Genomic DNA, 20,383 nt, shown 5'->3' with positions numbered 1-20,383 from the left:
GGGGCAGTTGCTCACGACGGCTGAGACACTGCAGGGTGGACCCCTGCCAGCAGCGGCAGCAGGTCAGTTGCGGAGCCCTCAGTGTCACGGAGGTCACTGGAAGTCACGGATTCTGTGACTTCCAGCGACCTCTGTGACATAATCTTAGCCTTAACTATAACATACAAGATCTGTAGCCTTCAAAACATCAGTCCCAATCCTATTATCAGTTCCACTGGCATAGGCTCTAGAGCTTGTTTAGAGCCCCACTGAAGTTAAGAAAGCATATCATGGGCCCGTGTGCGTGGATCCAATTGCAGGCTCAGGGTCACGGTGTGCTATACCAGTTCTTCTCTCTCCCCCCCAGCCCCTACCTCCCACCCAAGAGCGTACGTTGTTTCACACAACCTTTTGGTTTTGAGCTGCTTAACAGAATCTCTTGGCAAAATTACTCCTTGGTGTCAACTTCTTACATCAATGGGAACTAATCTGGCCTACAGTCTCTATAGGTTAACATATATCAACTGGTCTGTAACTAAGACCTGTCACATACAGTAGGTTAGAACTGTCATAAATGAGTTTCTTCTCTCATCTTCCTTTTGATCCAGCAAACAGATGGGCTGAAGAAAGAGTCAGCACTAGAAAGCCTGGCATTTCATCAAGTGATTTTCCAGGGTCTCTGACACTTGAACTGGTGATCTTGAGGAGAAAGACCCCAAGTCATTCTAAGAAGTTTCACATGACTGTCTGAGCAAAGGAACAAGAAGTTTATTTGCCTCTCTACTCCCCAAATTATTTGGTTGAATTTTTTTCATGTACTATGCCAGTATCTGCTCAGATTTATCAGATGAAGAGGTAGTTGTACTGGCTGATGTCCTTGTTGATGGCATTTTCACAGAGAATACCACAGCCTACTCTCTCAATTCTAGCATGAATTCTCCAAGGAATCCTAATAAGTGAGTGGGTGAAAACCAAAGATACGCAACCTATCCAGGAAATTAATAAGATACTGTGACTCCATCTGCTCTATATCAAATCAGAATTCTCACTTTCAATACGAAGACCATATGCATAGATGGTGCCCACACAAGAATTGAAGTCGCTGCTTCAGAAGCGGCAAGCCTTCCCTTTCTTACCAATACTGCCGTGTTGGCCACAGTAGTTACTGCAGTCTGTACCACTGCCTGCGGCTGCTGAACTACCTGTGCTGGAGGCTGGGGTTGAGGCTGAGCTTGTGCTTGCTGTACAGCCGATTGCGGAGTTTGCTGCTGGCCAGCTGGCTGTTGCTGCGGGCCTGTCTGCTGCTGTGCCCTCTGCTGTTCAGCCAAAGCCTGCGAAAGGTAAAAGAAATGCATTTAGTAAATTCTTCAAAACAGCACATACAACAAACCTGCCATGCTCTGTCAGGAGTTAGCCATCAACATGCTTAGTAACCGACGTCCAGGTATGCTCTATATAGTATGCCCTTACATTAGCTGATGAAGCAGGGCAGCTTTTACTGGATAAAATATGAATGGGGGCTACAGAATGAACAACAATCAAATGAGGAAGTAGGTTGCTTTTTGAGTGTGTCTCACAAAAAAAAAAGAGAGTCCTAGGTGCTTGTGAATACTATTACATTAAGATAGGCCGATAGGAAACTTCCTGTTTAGGAATTTGATGTTCAAACTCAACTAAAGAGAAGACTGGAACACTGCATGTGCAGGCCACTATAGTGGAAAACTTCCCTTAGAAGTCAGCTCATGTCACATTCCCATTATTCATTTTCTAGTGCAATTTTATTTTGTTATTATTTAGAATACAGAAATTAGTGGGCTACTGCTGCAGCAGGATATCGAACAGGAAAAGACTGAGCTCAAAAGTAAAAGGAAGTAATATGGGTTTAACGACCACAAATTACAACTACCCACTCATAGCAAACAGACACAGTGTTGGTAAGTTCAAGCACAGCATGGAAGGGCATCACACTTGATTGCTTTTACTGCAGTCAGTTCATATAATTGAGATATAAGATGTACCTTTTTCTCTTTAGCAATACGCTCTGCTCGGAGGGATGCAACCTGAATTGGAGGAAGTGGCTTATCATAGTTGATTCCACTAGAAATAAAAGCAGTAAAAGAATTTAGAAGTGAACATTTTAAAAAGAAAACCCCAGTTTTTAAGCCATTTTTAAACCCTTTAAGACACAGTAACTACCCACCTTTCTGCAAGCACAGAAGCATGCTTTGGATTCTTCTGGAAAGGATTCATGCCAAGTCTGAAATTAACCAAAATTACATTACTGGAGAGAAAAAACCTTAGCAGCAACATTTAATTTTATATGTTTTGTAAGGTAACGCTTTGCATTTCTGATGATGTTTCTCAGGCATTCCCAGGAGCACTAATGCTCATACATGGAGGGATGCATTAAGATAGACAGACTTTTACAGCAAACGTTAAATAAATGTAGCTGGCAGGTGCCACACAAATAAGCATAAGATATTACTATGATTTCAGGATTTTTGTAGCTTAGGCAGAAAAAACGTGCTGTATGGTGGAGACTTTTCTTAAATGGTATTCTCTGCCCCACTGCCGCCCCCTGTCCAAAAAAGGACCTAAAATTAAACCCACATAAGAACAGATATCAGTTCCATCCTCACAGCCACAGGGGGAATGGGAAGAGTTCAAGAACAGAGACACAAAAGAGAAAAGCATGTGAGCATGTTTGCATCACAAACATGAGAAAGTAAAAAGGTCCTTGGCTAGGACAGTTGTTGAGAATATAATTATGTTTAAAAGGCTGGGGGCACCTATAGTATATAGTGAAATAGGAAATATCTTCATTTAGCTTACTTACAGGGGTTTGATTGGTGGACTTCTCTTTCCTGCAATCATTTTCATCATCTCAAAATGATTAGTATAAAGCTGGGTGTGGGTTGCACCTTCATCTTGGGCATAGATCTGATTGGTACGAAGCGGACGACTATTTTTGGTCTAAAAATAAAAACAAACAAAAAACCTTTACATTTAAAAAAGCCTAGCTATGCATAGCACATACAAGTATTGTAAAATTACCACAGCACAGTTCTCCTAACAAAGCTATGTTACTCTCCAACACCCTTTTTAGTTCCAGTACTTGGCTTCTCCTGAGCAGCGACTGCAAATGAGAGATGAGCCTGACTACTAGTCAGAAAACGGGAGAAAGTCAGAACTTCTGGATCTACTCCCAGTTCTATCATGTAACTTGCTGTATGGTTTGGAGGAAGTCACTTAGCTATGTGACTCAGTTTCTGCATCTGTAAAATGGGGATAATACTATACTACGCAAGTGTTTTTCAAGATTAATTCATTAATTCTAAATCACTTAAATTCTTATATGAAATGTGTTATTATAAATGTTAAGTACTATGATAATAATCATGATGAACTATGTGGTGTTTTTGTGAAGTGGACAAATACTCACTAGTGATTAAGCTGAAACAACGAAACTGTGTGTGTGATTTACAATTTAGCTACTAATTACAGGTGCTGAAATCTGGTGTCAATCTACTCTACCAACAAGCAAAAAGAGAGTCAGAATTTTAACTGCTGTTTCACTATTCAAGAAATACTCAATATAGATCTTCTATGAATCATTTGCTCACCTCTACTGATGCTAAATACCACAGCGTCTAGATTTGATTTGGAAAGAATTCCAATACACACCTTATAAATGCTTTTTGTCTTCTTTTTAGGATTAGCTTCGTACATTAGCTGTAAAACAAGAAGGAAAGTTAGATCTTTTGTGGCAGATTTTGTTCAGGTGCTTTTTCTTTTCAAAGTAAATCACAAAATAAGTGAAAATCCTAACAAGGATACTCTTACATACTTTTAAAAGTTATCAGTTATACTATAGAAATATTTAAGAAAAATGTGTTTACAGAGTTCAGAAAAAGAACACTACAAACTGAAATTCAAAAGGATGCACCATTCAACAAACTCACTTTTCCTTCTTCTCTTGGAATAATGACATTTTCATATCGGTTTCGGCATTGTTTTGGTGAGCGATAGACTCTGCTACATGAGTTAACAACGTCACTAACAAGATCCCAATTGGGTGTGTGCGCCGGTGACATGACAGCAAGGTTTAAAGGAAGTTCCAGTAATTGCTTCACCGCCTGGAAAATCAAAAGGTGCAAAATTCAGGGTGACAAATAAAATCACTACAAACTTCTAAACTAAATGTTTTCTGTATGTGTTGTCAGGCCATTCATTTAATCATAAAGAAATCTTATTCTCAGGCTAACCCCAAAAGACCCTTTTAGAGAACCAGCTTGTACTCCTATGCAGAGGAATAATCGAGTATAAGGTGCTCTTACCGCCCCCTGCACAAGCTTGTCACAATATTGGTTATAACATGAAGCATCTAAGGGTATGTCTACACCCAGCCGCTAGTTCGGCGGCTGGGAATCGAAGTTCTGGGTTCGACTTATCGCGTCTTGTCTGGACGCGATAAGTCGAACCAGGAAGTGATCGCCGTCGACTGCGGTACTCCAGCTATACGAGAGGAGTACCGCGGCGTCGACGGGGGAGCCTGCCTGCCGCGTGTGGACCGAGGTAAGTTCGAACTAAGGTACTTCGACTTCAGCTACGTTATTCACGTAGCTGAAGTTGCGTACCTTAGTTTGAATTGGGGGGTAAGTGTAGACCAGGCCTGATGGAAGCTTCTCCCTCCCACACAGATGTACAGAATTTTGGCTGCATTCTCTAAGCCCTTAGCCCGCACAACTGATCTGGCATGTACGGGAAGATGGGCCAGGAAAAGGGCTGGTGCAGCTTACTTCCTTTGTGGCGCAAAGGGAGAACAGGCACAGAACTGTGACAGACAGTCACAGTTTTGGTCCCTGATCTGTTCCTGTAGCAGCACAGCTACGTGCTGCCCCTCACTCAGAACAGACTGCCAAGTGCCAGTCTAGCCCCTCGAAACTAGAAATAACATTGCAGGGATAAAGTCAGAAAATAGCCATGTCCGAAGTTAGTAACTACATTATAGCAAAATAATGAGACTGGAAAGCAGAGGGTTCATCTTACCTGTAGTAGTGCCCAGTCTTCACTAATCAACCACTCAGGATTGTCCTGTCCAGCCTCAGCAGCTGGTTTGACAAGAGTTGGCAAAGGCTTTGCAAATTGTGTTTGCTGTTTCAATAGTATGTTCTTCTTCTGTTCTTTGCCCTCTCGTCGCATTTTCAACATCCCTGGAGTGGCTCGGTCAAAAAGTGATCGAGGAGGAATAACAGCCTCTCCATGGCGCTGCTTCTTCTTTCTACCTGCAGCTAGAAAAGTGATGCCATCTTCAGTGAGATAGTAAAAGAGGGCATTTTGTTAAGGCAAGCAACACATACAGATCAGTAGTAACTATCTGGCTGTGAGTAAAACAAATGGCTGTAGGTTAAACCAAAGGCTACCTATTAAAAAGTATTGTTTAACTCAGTGATACTCAAACCTCAGTGGTTCAGGAGCCAAATCCGTGATCAACATTACCCAAAAGAGCCATAGTAGTGTGAATTCATTGTTTCATTTACTATGGTACTACACCTCTACCCCGATATAACGTGACCCGATATAACACGAATTCGGATATAACACAGTAAAGCAGTGCTCCGGGGGGGCGGGGCTGCGTACTCCGGCAGATCAAAGCAAGTTCGATATAACTCGGTTTCACCTATAACGCGGTAAGATTTTTTGGCTCCCGAGGACAGCATTATATCGAGGTAGCGGTGTATATTATATTTATTGTCACAGCAAATAAGTTGTTAACTTATTGCAAGTTGATAACTTAATTCATTAACAACATAGTAAAAGCATTCTGACCGGTTAATAATTAAATTACACAGCGTTTTAATATCATGCGATGCAAAAGCTGCAGGAGACACATTAAAGAGACACTTGCAGCTTGCAAGCCTGTCTGAGTATCACTGGTTTAACTAAATCTAATATGGCCAGTGGTTTTTGTAATTGTTCACTTTATAAATAACGTGATACATTTTAAACAGCTAAGCATATTGCAAATTAACTTTGGCCTAATTACTATATTAAAAGAACAGGTTTAGAAATGAGACATTGTAATTGTTTACACTAAAAAGGAAGACAGACAAAGTAAAAAGGAATCTTAAAATAAACAATAAGCCCCAATGTATGAGTGGCAAGAGACACTGTTACAGGCAAGTTATATAGTTCAAGACTATCCTGTTTTGAAATTGATTCTGCAGCTATTAAACAGACAAAACTTTCAGACACTTCAAACCTGCCTGTAAAAACTGCATGATCAGACCCTTTGATTTTTTTGAAGACCGATTATGTGGGGCAAGCTGTTGGAAGACACTATGTAAAATTTAATTTTGCCTTCTGCTGCTAAGTCTCAGAACTTTTTTGAACCAAATATTTACCAGATGGATCTGTTTTGTGTCGCTTACGCTCCTTCCTGACGTACACTGGGGGCAACTTAGACTCTGGAATTGGGTTGGTATCATACATCAGACACATAACAGAATCGATGTAGATGTCATTGTCATCCTGAGGTGGGGTAGGGGGAGTCCAAAGCTGCACAAAACAGAGTTAACATGTCATTATGATTTGTTAACTAACTACAGATTTCTTCTCTTCAAAGAGATTAAAGCCTAAATAACTTACAGGCATTATTTCTGTTTGTCCATCTGGGCCTTCGTAGACATATTCCTATAAAGCAAAGAGAGACAACAGTTCAAACAATGCCAGTGAACTGACTGCGTAACACCAAGAATGAATAGCTATTAAGTGACACAACAATCTCTAAGTCATTACCTTGTTGTATGCATCCTCCCGAGTGTAGGTAAGTAGTTCCTCCTCTTCATCTTCCCAAAGCATTTTTTCCTCCTTTTCTTTCAGTTCCTTCATGTGATAAAATTCCCATGCTTTTTTTGAAGCTTTCAATTCCACCTAAGTGACAACTCAGTCCATTTATAAAACTCTATACAGTACTACCTGATGGACTAAAATCTTTACAGGGACAATGTCAACTTGCATTTTGGGAAATGGGCAAATTCTTTTGAAATTTCTAATTTTCAGGTAGAGCACTTTTTAAACATTATAACCTGCATTTTTTTTTAACAAAATTTCTTTAATGAAAATTTAATAAGGGGTTTTCTGCTCCCCACTGATGTTTAAAAGGATCATTTGGGTTAGCCTGCGAATAAATAAGCTCAGATCTGGGGTTCATTACTTGGCTCTGTCAGACATCCCATGTGACCTTGAGCAAGACAGTTGTGCCCCAGTCCTGCAATTTATGCATATGCTCAACATTATTCAAATAAGCAATCCCTTTGCAGTCAATGGGACTATTCCTATGTTTCAAGTGATGCACATACATGAGTGTTTGCAGGACCATGGCCATGTGAATGTCCCTGCCTTAGTTTCTCATTTGTAAAATGAGAATAATACTTGCCTACCTCTAAGGGGTCTTGGGAGGAAAAATTCAATAATGTCTGTGAGGTGCTTAGATACTATGGTGCCAAGGCTCATAACAGTATCTTCAGAGGGTTTTTCACTCATACTGAAGATGTATCTCTGCTGGTATGAACTGCAGAAGTATATGAGAATGTGTATTCATTGATATCTTACCTCACTTATTCTTGGTTTACTCTCATCAGTGGAAACATGGAAGAGCTCCAAATAATTCAAAGCATACTTCTCAATTGGAGTAAGCTAAGGGAACACATTAGGAGAAGACAGTTATTGCTCAGGATAACAAAGTTACAATGCAAACAGGGGTTACCAAAGCTGTCATTTAAAATAAACCTCCTTTGTTTAAGGTGTAATGCCCCATGGAAGTCAGTTGGAGTTTTGCCACTGATTTCAACAGGAGCAGTATCAGGCTCTTAGAAAGCAAAGCTGCTCCTAAGGTCAGAGTGCAGAAAGTTGAAGTTTTTGAACTAAACATTCCCAATTGTTTTAAGAAAATGTGTATGGAAAGTCAAGGTACCTGATCCACAACAGCAACTAACTCCTGCAACTGCGAGGGCTCTTCATTGTACTTTGGCTCATACAGTTCTGAAATTAAAGGTTCTATGCTTGATTCTGCTCCTGCTTCTTGTACATGTTTGTTTGGCTCTTCATCTTCTTGTTCAATGCTGTTGAGAGCCTTTAAAAAAATGGAGGTTTTAAAAGATACAATATACCTTTACAAAAATATGCTTCAAAGGGTTGACACAAAGCCCACTGAAGTCGATGGAAAGATTTTCATGAACTTCAATCAGCTTTCGAGCAACCTGAAGACTGTAAATAAAGCCACAACTTTACACAAGTACATGCTTTCACAATAAAAGTGTTAAGTACTGTCATAGTGGCACAGCCCTACCCACACCCAATATCAATTATTTTGAATGAAAACTATACCAATATACATCCTGTCTACTTTGCCATTAAACTTGCCCTCCCTACACCACACACTATAATGGCATTAAAAAAATTAAATATTTCCAAAAATTACTTTCAACCATTAATAAACTGGCTCTCTTATTCCTATAATTCAAGATACCAGTTGGTTTCAAACTCAGAGGACAACAAGCAATTAATTTATTGTATAGGCCAATTGCTCTAGTACCTTGAAGAAATTGGTTAAATAAAAAGCCACACTACTATAAAAAGGTAGAGGGAGAATTAAGAATTACTTTTGCAGAGGGCTATTAAAAGGAGTACTTTGGTATTTCTGCTCTCCGTGCATGCGTTCATCTCCCATTAGTGTTAATGCACATCATGCACACAGGTCAGGTAGGGAAATCCCACTGATTACATTCTGAATATGTTTTAAAAAAAAAGGCCATACACATGATGCAAATTTTTACAATAAATATTTACGTATGTATTCAGCAAAGAGACCAAACAGCTCCAACGGAATACTCAGCTATATATGTTTTATAAACTTTGCTAAAACAGAAGAAAATTTTATACAAAAAAGCTAAACAATGGAATTAAAAAGTTAGAATTCAAAAAGTTAAGGCAGACATTTCAGACTCAACTCATACTGTTGTACTTTCTCCTTTCGTCCTCTGATGCCCATTAAGACAAATTTGTTATGCAATTACCTCTATAAAAGGTCTTGCAACCTTGGGTGAGATTGTTTCTGCTGGAGAGGGCTCTTGAGAAAGTACCACAAATTCCTCTGCTTTCACTCTAAAACCAGAATCCTCCATAGGAGAATGAACCTCAAACAGCTCCTGGATAGTTTGCTTGGTAGAAGGGCAGGGGGGAAAAAAAGTACATTAAGTTCTTCAAGATTATTTCAATTTCTGATGTTACTCAGAGTTAACTTTGGGGGCAAATGGAGCTTATAAGTAGGATCTTAGTTAAGAGAGAAACCTTTAACTTTTCTAACAATATTTCTGGAAAGATTTTCCTTTCTCTTCAGTACACTTTTGCCAGAGGAGGGTAGAGAAGGATAAGTGTACTTTGTATACTAAGTGTACTGTAAGGGAGTTCTGAAGAGCCCACAGTTCACATTTCCCAGGCCTGCACTTTATATTCTCATTTTCAAAGCTATATATTGCCACTTCTATCCTTTCAAGCTCCACAGAATTATATCAATGGGTAAGAGACCAGGCTGAAATCAAACCCAGCTCTTGAGCACAGTAGTATATTATCAGGCCACTAGGTGGCCCAAATATATCTTAAGAACAGTGTATTAACTAGACATATATTAGACTTACTGATTGCTTAACTCAAATACCAATCTAAATAAATTTCTACTAAACCTTTGACTTTATGATCCATATATCATATCAATTACGAGAAATCTCTTGGGGAAAAAAAAATGAAAAAATCTTAATATAAAAGTACCTGTGTTAAAAAGGCCATGGAATAGTCATTTCCCTGAGCAGCTACTTCTCGGATCAAATCCTTAGTGCCATTTTTCAGAAGCTTCTCTTCCACAGAATTACCACTTACAAGCCTAGAAAAAATGACAGAGAATTTGTTATACCATTCTCACAATGGTTTCCAGAAATCAAAGAAGAATTTTAGCCACCACCATGAACAATAAAGCTGAACTTGTAGGGCTTTGTCTAGTGGAGCATAAAATGTGTATTCTTAAACAGTGTTAGCTAGCACATTTTAACTAACGTATTTTAAAACTCTAGTGTAGACAAGGCAAGTTGTATTTTACACATAAATACACTATACACCTCTACCCTGATATAACGCGACCTGATATAACACAAATTCTGATATAACGCGGTAAAGCAGAGCTCCGGGGGAGGGGGGGGGGGAGGGCTGCGCACTCCAGCGGATCAAAGCAAGTTCGATATAACGCGGTTTCACCTATAACGCGGTAAGATTTTTTGGCTCCTGAGGGCAGCATTATATTGAGGTAGAGGTGTAGTTGCAAAACATGCTAGTTAAAACATACTAGCTAACACAGTTTAAGGACACACCTTTTATCCTGGTCTAGACCTAGACAAGCCCTTGACATCATGTTTACTTTGTCTTAGATTTATCACAAAGGGTGGGCTATCATTAATAAAACTGTCATTATTTAGAAATAACAAAAAACAACAGCATTTGTGAAACATAATTTAATAATAAACATTAGAGAAAGAATCTATACTAGGAGTTTCTACCCTGAGCATTGTTACATTGTGTCAATTGTTATTTATGATTTTTTGCCCTCAGTCCTATCTTACTGTAACATTTTCCCTGAGGGGAACCCAAACACATCCATTATAAAACTACAAAGGATAGTAATTCATCTAGAAAAATTAAAAGACAGAACACTTCAGTATAAATGTTTCAAAAAAATCTATTGTTTTTAAGACAGACTATATTGTTAATTAGAGAGAAAGGTAAGTGAAGTAATATCTTTAATTGGACCAACCTCTGTTGGTGGAAGGGACAAACTTTTGAGCTTCACAGAAATGCTGGCACTTCATTTTAAGTGGTCTTCTACATCATGTGTGAACCTCTTATGCTTAACAATCTGTCCCTATATGTATTGAGCTCAGACACAATGGTTACCTTCCCCAGACCTGAAGAAGAGCTCCATGAAGCTCAAAAGCTTCCACCTTCCACCAACAGAAATTGGTCCAATAAAAGATATTACCTCACATACCCTGTCTCTCTCATATCCTGGGACCAACACAGTTACAAGACACCAAATATATTAGTTAGTATTTTGGTTGACTTCCTTAATTAGCTGAAAAATTAAGTTTTTTTTCCATCTGAATTTTAAATCACATAGAAGCAATGTTTCCCGTTTTAAGTTTTAATTTTAAATTAGAGCATGCTATAGAAAAGGCTGCTCTGTCTAACAGTCACCTGTATATGTGGATGTCTTTGCATCTCCCAATTCTGTCGCACCATTCCTGAGCCTTTGCATCCATCACTGGGTTTAAATCATTGTCATAGAATACGACAGTGTCTGCCTCCACAAGATTGACACCTGTGGAACGACTGTGAGAGGAAAGGATGGCACAGAAAATGCGCTTGTCTCTGTTGAAACTTTTCATCAGTTCCTAGACCGGGGGGAAAAATTGGTAAGCAGAACCATAAACCAATACTGAAATAAGATTACACTCACTCTGATGGAATGAAAACTGAACAAAATCTAGATTTCTCATTCATTTTGAAATGACAAAGCAGGTTTCCTCTTCATATATCAGTGCTCAAAATTAAAATTTAGAAGTATATCACAACTATATCTGTAGTTAACAGATAAAGTGATCTTACCTGACGTTGTTCATGGTTAGCATATTCATCAATTCTGACAAATGTGAGAAAATGGAAGTTCAAGAACAGCTCCAGTATATCTAACATTAGAATCATCTGTGACAAAATCAGCACACGGCGTCCCTCGGCTTTCAGCTTCTGAAGCAAGACAGCAAGAGCTTCCAACTTTCCTATGTTTTAGGGAGAAGAGATTATAAAGACTTTGTACACAGCATTCAACTGCTGCCAGAGGAAGCAGATCTGTGTAATACAGGTTCTCCTTTACCTGAATCATACTGCACCAGTCGGAGGTCAGGGAACTGTAGTAAGCGTGGAGTTGTAATCTGGTGCAGCTGATGTAAATATGGAGTTGCCTTCTCCTTAAGATTGTGCTTGAAGACTTTCATCTTATGACTATATGAAGGGGGAGGTTTTGCTACATACAAACATGGGGGAGCAGCAACTGCAGCTGGTAACACACAGCGAGTCCTGAAAATGCAGCAGAACTATTTCAATAGGCAGGAGGCAAAGAAACTGCACTTTTAAGTGATCAATTCTAGCAGTCATCTTTCAGCATCCCAGGGTAATCCCATTCTTACACCATTACCTAGATGGCCTCGCAATTCTGTGTGTGTCTTACTAAATATTATAGGTGTCTCAAAGAGTAAAATGTTTTAATTAGTTTTTGTGGACCAATCCGGATAATGGCTACAAAATAATATTTTGCAATAAAACAATAAAGGATTAAAGCCTTGAGCCTGTAGACTGAGAACTTTACTCCCATGAGTACTCAGACTGTTTGCAGGATCAGGGTCTACAAATCTAAATATTAATTTCTACTCAATATTTCATGAGTAGGGCCCTACCAAATTCACGGTCCATTTTGGACAATTTCACAGTCATAGGATTTTTAAAATAGTAAATTTAATAATTTCAGCTATTTAAATCTGAAATTTCATGGTGTTGTAATTGTAGGGATCCTGACCCAAAAAGGAGTTTGGGGGCGGGGGGGGGAGAGGAGACGGACAAGATTTTTGTCAGGAGGGGCTGCGGTACTACTACCCTTCTGCGCTGCTGCTGGCAGTGGCGCTGCCTACAGAGCTGGGTACCTGGCGAGCGGCGGCTCCTTGGCAGGAGCCCACCTCTGAAGGCACCTCCGCCACCAGCAGCAGTGCAGAAGTCAGGATGGCATGATACGGTATTGCCACCCTTACTTCTGCGCTGCTGCCTGCAGAGCTGGGCACTCAGTCAGCAGCCACCACTCTCCGGCCTCCCAGTTCTGCAGGCAGCAGTGCAGAAGTAAGGATGGCAATACCGCGACTCCCCTAAAGTAACCTTGCAACCCCCCCTGTAACTCCCTTTTGGGTCACGACCCCCAATTTGAGAAACGCTGGTCTGCTCTGTGAAATCTGTAGCATATATGGTAAAAGCACACAAAAGGCCAAATTTCACGGGGAGGAGACCAGATTTCATAGTTCGTGACGCGTTTTTCATGCCCATGAATTTGGTAGGGCCCTATTGATGAATAGCGGCAGTTGAATGAATTTCCGTAAGAGAAAAAACAGATGTTTATTCCACGCACAGGAGATTGAAACTAGCATTTTTCCTGGCAGTGGCAATGGCTCAATTGCTCTCCAAAGAAGAGACTTGACAGTCCATGCATAAATCAATCCTCCATCGTGCCAAAGAATGGCAGCTCAGACATTGCTAAGAAACAGCACCACCTGTACAAACCCTACTGTAAGCAATTCAAAAGAAGTTTGAAATTCTCTAACAAATTCCTTTGCACTGTGGGTTTTGAGGAAAACTGCACTCATTTTGCTCTAGAGAGCAATCTGAAAGCTCATATGTTGAGAAATTCTTCTCATATCTTAATTGAAACACAGAAGACACTCAGACGTATAAGAGACAGTGACAATTATAAACAACAAAGGATTCTAAACTCAGACATTAAGAAAAATGTAGTGGTTACTGTAATGCACATCTGCTACTGCAATGCTAAATGGCCTAAAATAAACAAGCTATGAACAGGAAAAGGCAGTTTTACAGATGTTTGAAAAGAACTCTTAGAAATTAGTAATCTTAGTAGAAATCCATAATCATGAAATTCACAAATTACCTATTAACAACATCCATTAGGGATTCCTGCTGCTGATCTGATGTCAGGATCAGGTCGTGCAGTGGATCACTTGGGCCTTCAGAGGCACTCAAAGAAAGGTAACAGTTCACAAAGCCAGCCCACCTCCATTTATTGTCCCCAGTGGAACAGTGTTGCGGGACCTTTCTTTCACCAATCAAAGAGCAAATTCCCAACAAGTCTCTGCCATACACTGGAGCTCTGGAACAACGGCGCTCATTGCCAGAAAATATTCTGTCAAGGCGCTCCTTCAGAAGCCTGTTCTTTTCTTCAAATGATTCCTTTGCCAAGAAAAAGTGACAAAAAAAATGTGCTGCTTATAACGAGGATGACAAGAGCATGAGTTACTTTAGAACAAAGCTGTAAACATTAAAACAACATAGTAGAGATAAATGATGTTTTGTATCATTCACTTGCCAAATTGGTACAGCTACTTGGGTCCAACTGCTAGAGGATTAAAATTTAATGTACAATTTGAAGAGCACAATTAAATTCATCTCTAGTTAAAAGGCTCACTTCCATCATAACTTTGAATTTCCTTGCTTTTGTTAATTTAAAGTTTCTTTAATGTTTCATAAAAAAATATTTTGTTAATTTATATGGAACATTCCAATAAACGTATGAATTTCCTCAGATTCATCCTATGGAAGGCTTCTCCAAAAGTTGCATAAAAGTTTGCTGTCTCCCCATATTTTTATGGGTTTTTCTAAAACGAATTTTAAAAAATTCATCTATTTCTAAGCTTCCTCCATGTTAAGAACATACAGGGAATTTGATGGTTCTCATAACTGTTTCCACAACCGGAGGAAATTGTGTCTCGCTGTGCATTATTACATACTTATGATCTATTTACTATGTAATATCCTGTCTGCCAATACACACAAGCAATCCATTCACTGCTGTGGAGCTTTACGTAACAAAATACGTTTTCATTAATTCCTAGCCTGTTTTAAATTCAAAACTTTAAACAAAATCTGAAACACTGAAAGAAATTGTTTTGCCTACCCTATAAATCAAAACTGCTATATATTCCAGCTGTACTTATTTAGTTTGTAAATTTTATTCCCATACTCTTGGAATTGATAAAATATTAATTCTGAGAAGTTTTGTTTACACTGCAAAATAATTGCAAGTACCTGTGATTGTCCACCATGGGTAGGTGCAGGTTTTAATGTTGGTCCCGTGTCACCTGATGTTAAGTTAGTAACTGCAGTTCTACCTGGAATACAAACTAAAGATAAACCAAGTGTTTATATGTATATCTGCAGATATGTATCTATAATGTATAGAACCTCTCGTCTTTAAGGCAATATAATATTCCAACAATGTACCAATCTTGTCAGGATTCAAACAGCTGACAGATGTTCATACCAACTGCTTAAAAAACAAACAAAGCCCCCAAGGCAGAACAAAAGGACCACTGAACAGCCATCAAATACTAGCAAGCCAAGTTGGATTAGGACCAGTGACAGAGGTGAAAAGTTGCATATCCTGGTTATTCTCATTTCTGTCAGAAATTTATCTGTTTATGCTTCTACTTCAGTATACATACTGCAAGAGCTTTGTTCATTTAAAGTTCTCTTTGGGGAAAAAAAGGCTTTGCTTTTTGTCTATCGCTTTGCTCATTTAGCTTGCTTTTCCTTTGTTGAGAAGGTCTCATTTGTCTACAGGACAGATCCGAAGGGAAAAGTTGTTAAGTTTACAAGATAATACAGAGGAGGAGGAGAAATTGATTTACAGTCAGCTGGACTGGGCTTGTACTGAATAACCTTAATTTTTGTCCTCAGCTCCATTACTAGGACTTGGGATTTATCTTCTCTTACTAGTGCATGTGATTAAAAGTGTGGAATATCAAATTATTCTATTGAGTTTAAAAAACCTAGTTTTGAATCTCACTTTATAGGATTGTCAAGTATTCGCCACCATCTTATTGTTTTAAAGATGGTTTTGGTAAGTCTTTTCTGTATTTTTCCCCGTGTATTTATTTGTTCAGGTAAGAGCAACATGGAAGAGCCAGTATTAACTGTTAGGATTTTATATTTAGGCAATTCTTTTTATACATTTACCATCTAGTATCTGCAGTGTATTGCTTTTGCAGGATTTAAGCAGCAGAGAGATGTTTAAATGTGATGGCGAACCTAAGGTCACAACAAGTACCTTTGCCATAATAATTTGGCTCTACATGAAGCATGTTGTTACAAACATGTTAATATATTGCCAATATTCATGTAATTATTTGTCTGTGTTCCTTCCCTTTCCCTACATATTTTGAATCACAAAAAATTATTGTCCTGTAAAGGAACACGAAATGTGTTCAAAAGTCGTGAGGGTGTTTTCGTCTTTCTGAATTTGACTAAGCAGGTGTACAATTAACATTTCTGAGCAATGCCATTGCCTGGGTTTTGCTTCGCTTATGCAAAGACCTGGTGCTTTCATGATCTTGTGTGTATGCCATTTGCAACATTATTGTATTAGTGTGACAATTCGATAACTATCCAATTTTTAAAAAAAATAAAAGAAAGAGTGTCCTGCCAGATAAAACGATGCTGTCATAATCTTAGGGATCTCATAGTAATTTAGCTCTTCTTTCCAAAAATATATCAATTCAGTATTCATACAATGAAACACAACATTTATATAATTAAAAATACACCTAATACATCTTTTTGTATAACACCTTTGAATCATCTCACAGCATGTGTATGAATGCAGTTGTTTGCAAGTTCTTTCCCAAAACAGCTAAATCAGCTACTAGAATATTACACAATAACAGTAATGTAAATAAAACTACATGCAATGTCAAGGATAGCGTTCACCCAGTGGCAACACTGTATTCTTCTTGATTTCTAGGCAAGATGTATAGTTTCCTACCACACGCTGCTCACCAGCACTGAATGCTCTCAGTAGAAAATTAGTACAAACTCCCTGCTACTCAATATGACACTGCATTTCGGGGCTGAATTAATAAATAAATAAATAAATTAATAAATTAATGGAGATATCCCATCTCCTAGAACTGAAAGGGACCTTGAAAGGTCATCGAGTCCAGCCCCCTGCCTTCTCTAGCAGGACCAAGTACTGATTTTGCCCTAGATCCCTAAGTGGCCCCCTCAAGGATTGAACTCACAACCCTGGGTTTAGCAGGCCAATGCGCAAACCACTGAGCTATCCCTCCCCCAGAATTGATACACTAATGAACAATTAGACTTAATTAGCCCAATCTGGTGCAAATATATTATACAGTTAAGAGGAATAATCAACTGTAAGAATCAAAGAGAGGACATCTTCATGTTTCCACATTAAGCAAACGAGCTACTCTGAGCTTCCAGCATACATTCAAGTTTGCAATATACAGACACAAACTAAGCAATTATGGCTTCCCATCATCTGCAATAATGGCATTCACTCAGCATTTAAAGCAAAGTCTTGAAAGTCAAAATAGGTGCTTAAAAGATGAATCACAAAAGTCATTCTTTATTTTTCCTTTATAATATATAAACGTAGCCTCAGTAGTTTCAGAGGGACTCTTCTCTCATCTTAAACCCATAGAATGTTTAGGCTTTTTACTTTGGAAATATAAGGTCCTGAGAATTACCTGTTTTTCTTGGAGGATTTTAGCAATATTAGTGGTACTGAAATTGCACTGAAACGTGGTATCCCGGCTGGAGGATGAAACATTAAGCTATACCACCTTCCAACCTAAGACTGGACATTCCCTACCTCCTCTCTCCCCACAAAAGTTCCACAAAAAAGAAAAAGTCAGGATCTGAACCTCACAGCCATCTTAATGCATGAAAAAAGGATCAGTAAATGGACTTCTTTTAATTATTATTTCGCAGGTGACCTTCAATTAGGAGGTGACTATAGCAAACAGCATTTCTAATGGACAATCCCAATAACTGCATTTCTTGTCAGTTAGTAAATTGCTGTTTTGTCTTAAAGTCAAAATGGCACAGGTACCCCCTAGACACCCAGTTCTCTGTTGTTTCTCCCGTTAACATCTTGATCATGTTTATAAACAAGGCTGCCAAACACCTGACGTGTATGTACAAGGGGGCAGAGCCCAGAAAACAAAAGGTCAACTAGAAAAGGCAAGTACAGAAAAAAAGATCAGTTAGTGAAGTCACTACTGGAAAGAGGAAGCACATAAAAGATTACCCAACGCCCTCATAATATACAATAGATCCCACTTATTAGCAACCTCTCAGTTCCCAGCAAAAAAAAAAGTTGCCATTATCTGGAAGCTGTCAATAAGTGGAAGGCAGGTTTGTGGGGCTGCAGCCAGGGAAGGAAGCACTGGGACATGCTTTCTCTGGCTGCAGTCCTCCAAACCTGCCTGTGGCCAGTGCTCCGCATGTCCCAGCACTTCCTTCCCTGGCTACAGTATTGTAAACCTGACTGCAGCTGGGACCCACATGAGAGATAAAGGGCTGCTGGGGTGTACACGTTCCCACCCAGCTGGTGAGCCCCTGCGGGAGTCCCAGCACTACGGGCTGGGAAGGGAGGCTATAGCCCAAATGACAGGACTTTCCATGGGGACCAAGGGTGATGGAGGCCCATGGAGCTGCATGGTGTCTCTCCATGCACTCTCGCGGCTGTGCCTTACCCCGGCACATGGGGGGGGGCAGCCAGGGAAAGAAGTGCTGATTTGTGCTCAACTCAAGCCCCCAGTGCCAGAGCAAGGCACAGCCCTACAAGCACAGGAAGAGGTGCTGTGCAGCTCCAGGGGCCCCCAGTGTCTGAGGAAAGACCAGGAATCCAGCCCACAACCTTGCCCTGCCCACAACCTCCCCTCCCAGCCTGCAGCACCTGGACTCCAGCAGGGGCTTCCACATTGCAGAAACCTGCATGCAGCTGGGGCCTTTCTTCACCAAAAAGGTTAATAAAGCAGCATGCCTGTTCCCAGTCTCTAAACCCATTAAAGTCAATGGGACGGCACTGGTTCCCAGCAAAATGTTGCTACTAACTGGAATTTGCTAATATCAGGATTGCTATTAAGAGCATCTGCTGTAGTAAAAAATAAGCACCTAGATTCTACTTTGAAAAGTGGCAAATATTTTAAAACTTACATTTTACTATCCAGGGCAATTGGGTTTTAGAGACAGCTTGAAAAGAGAAATTTTGAATACACAGTGCAGCCTCAACCTCTCTGAAGCATGCATTTTTTCCATTCTGTTTTGGTTTAAAGATTTGTGTTCGTTTCCAGTTTAGGTAACTCAATCCCCGCCACTTAAGCAGAACAAAATAGCTCAATCAGTTAGCTAGTCCATGTTTCTGAATTAACAATGACAATTACCTGGTACCAATTAATAAGCAACTTGAAATACATAAAAAGCAATTTTGCTAGGTAGATGTCAAACTGGAGACATAATTTCACGACAGAGCACCTACCTTGCTGCGTTACTGCTGTAGAAGTTGGCACACCTGCTTGGTGCTGGTTTCCCAAAGCATTCAGAGCATTTTGAACAGTTCCTGCTTGAGAGACTGTCTGCATGACAACTGGGCCCTGAGGCCGCAAGTACTGCTGGCCTGGAGCCGAAACAATTTGAAGAACACTTCCTGCAATTGTGAGTTAAATGAAAAAAATGAGTCAGTGCAAAAGACAGAAGAGCCAAGAGGCTTCTCCGGCAGGGTGTATTACTGCAACAGGTAAGGCATACCCTGCTGGGAATATCTGATTCCAAGTGATTGAACACAAAGGTACTGTTCATCTAATGCAAGAATTATTCATCTGAAACTAATCAAAGGAAGTTTTAAAATTACCTCATTTCCTTACACGCCAGAAGGAATAAGCAGCAAGGTATCAGAAATCTATGTATTTGTTTTTAAATTTACTCCCAATTATGTAATATCTTTCCCCAAATATACAATATTTTTATTTTAATTTTGCTGTATATCTAATTTACTTACTGGATTCAAAATTTAAGATTTTCTGCTGTGAGGACAACCACCTACATTTTCTCAAAGTTACATATAGAAATATCACCACTTAGGAAAGGAACCTCATAGGTTAAATCATTCTAAAACTAGGATAAGCCCATCACCTTCCCTCCCCAATTACATCTACTTCATGGGCCTAATTAAAGCCTCTTCTTTTGCAGCTGAGCAAATTTCCCCGGAATTTGGGAGTTCACAAACCACAGAACCTCCATAACCAGAGCCAAGAGGGGCTGTTTCAGAGCAAGACTATTGTATGCCATGTACTCTGCACATAGCAGTTGCTGGGTTAAAACAGACACACATTAGTTTATAATGGAGAGGTTAAAAAGTAATGTTGCAGAAACAAGGTTAAAGATTACTTGAATTTTGCTCCACATGACTGTGTATTTAATTTTTAATTAAAGCATTACTTTATTCTATTTGCACAATATACATATAAGATAGGGTTACCATTCGTCCGGATTTACCCGGACATGTCCTCCTTTTTGTGCTAAAAATAGCGTCCGGGGGGAATTTGTAAATCACTCAAAATGTCCGGGATTTCCCCCCTCCCCCGGCAGAGCAGAGCGAGCGGCTGGGAGGGCTGCAGGAAAGTCACGGGCTGGACTCCGGAGCAGCTGTAGAGGAGCTCCTCCC

General features: G+C 39.6%; 1 protein-coding gene across 5 annotated transcripts in view; it reads right to left on the bottom strand.

Annotated features, from left to right (window-relative positions):
• Positions 1 to 20,383, bottom strand: part of LOC112119582 (E1A-binding protein p400-like) — a 65,867-nt gene that overhangs the window by 13,143 nt on the left and 32,341 nt on the right. For 3 of the 5 annotated variants that reach the window (XM_026656944.1, XM_026656947.1, XM_024218297.2), the window contains 20 exons: positions 19,199 to 19,366; positions 14,944 to 15,038; positions 13,790 to 14,088; positions 11,957 to 12,159; positions 11,692 to 11,861; positions 11,281 to 11,477; positions 9,808 to 9,919; positions 9,057 to 9,200; positions 7,955 to 8,113; positions 7,594 to 7,677; positions 6,778 to 6,912; positions 6,628 to 6,672; positions 6,384 to 6,537; positions 5,029 to 5,270; positions 3,942 to 4,115; positions 3,664 to 3,711; positions 2,816 to 2,952; positions 2,180 to 2,236; positions 1,998 to 2,076; positions 1,116 to 1,310 (listed from right to left, as the gene is read on the bottom strand). In XM_026656944.1, the coding sequence (XP_026512729.1) occupies positions 1,116 to 1,310; positions 1,998 to 2,076; positions 2,180 to 2,236; positions 2,816 to 2,952; positions 3,664 to 3,711; positions 3,942 to 4,115; positions 5,029 to 5,270; positions 6,384 to 6,537; positions 6,628 to 6,672; positions 6,778 to 6,912; positions 7,594 to 7,677; positions 7,955 to 8,113; positions 9,057 to 9,200; positions 9,808 to 9,919; positions 11,281 to 11,477; positions 11,692 to 11,861; positions 11,957 to 12,159; positions 13,790 to 14,088; positions 14,944 to 15,038; positions 19,199 to 19,366 (2,897 nt within the window). The remainder of the gene's footprint in view (positions 1 to 1,115; positions 1,311 to 1,997; positions 2,077 to 2,179; positions 2,237 to 2,815; positions 2,953 to 3,663; positions 3,712 to 3,941; positions 4,116 to 5,028; positions 5,271 to 6,383; positions 6,538 to 6,627; positions 6,673 to 6,777; positions 6,913 to 7,593; positions 7,678 to 7,954; positions 8,114 to 9,056; positions 9,201 to 9,807; positions 9,920 to 11,280; positions 11,478 to 11,691; positions 11,862 to 11,956; positions 12,160 to 13,789; positions 14,089 to 14,943; positions 15,039 to 19,198; positions 19,367 to 20,383) is intronic. The other 2 variants (XM_026656946.1, XM_026656945.1) reach the window with 2 other exon arrangements.

This window comes from Terrapene carolina, unplaced genomic scaffold, assembly GCF_002925995.2.
Source record: "Terrapene carolina triunguis isolate 2854851 unplaced genomic scaffold, T_m_triunguis-2.0 Scaffold234, whole genome shotgun sequence".
In the NCBI taxonomy this organism is placed as follows: domain Eukaryota; kingdom Metazoa; phylum Chordata; order Testudines; family Emydidae; genus Terrapene; species Terrapene triunguis.
The sequence above is the reverse complement of the archived record's forward strand: the minus strand, read 5'-3'. Positions and strand labels throughout refer to the sequence as shown.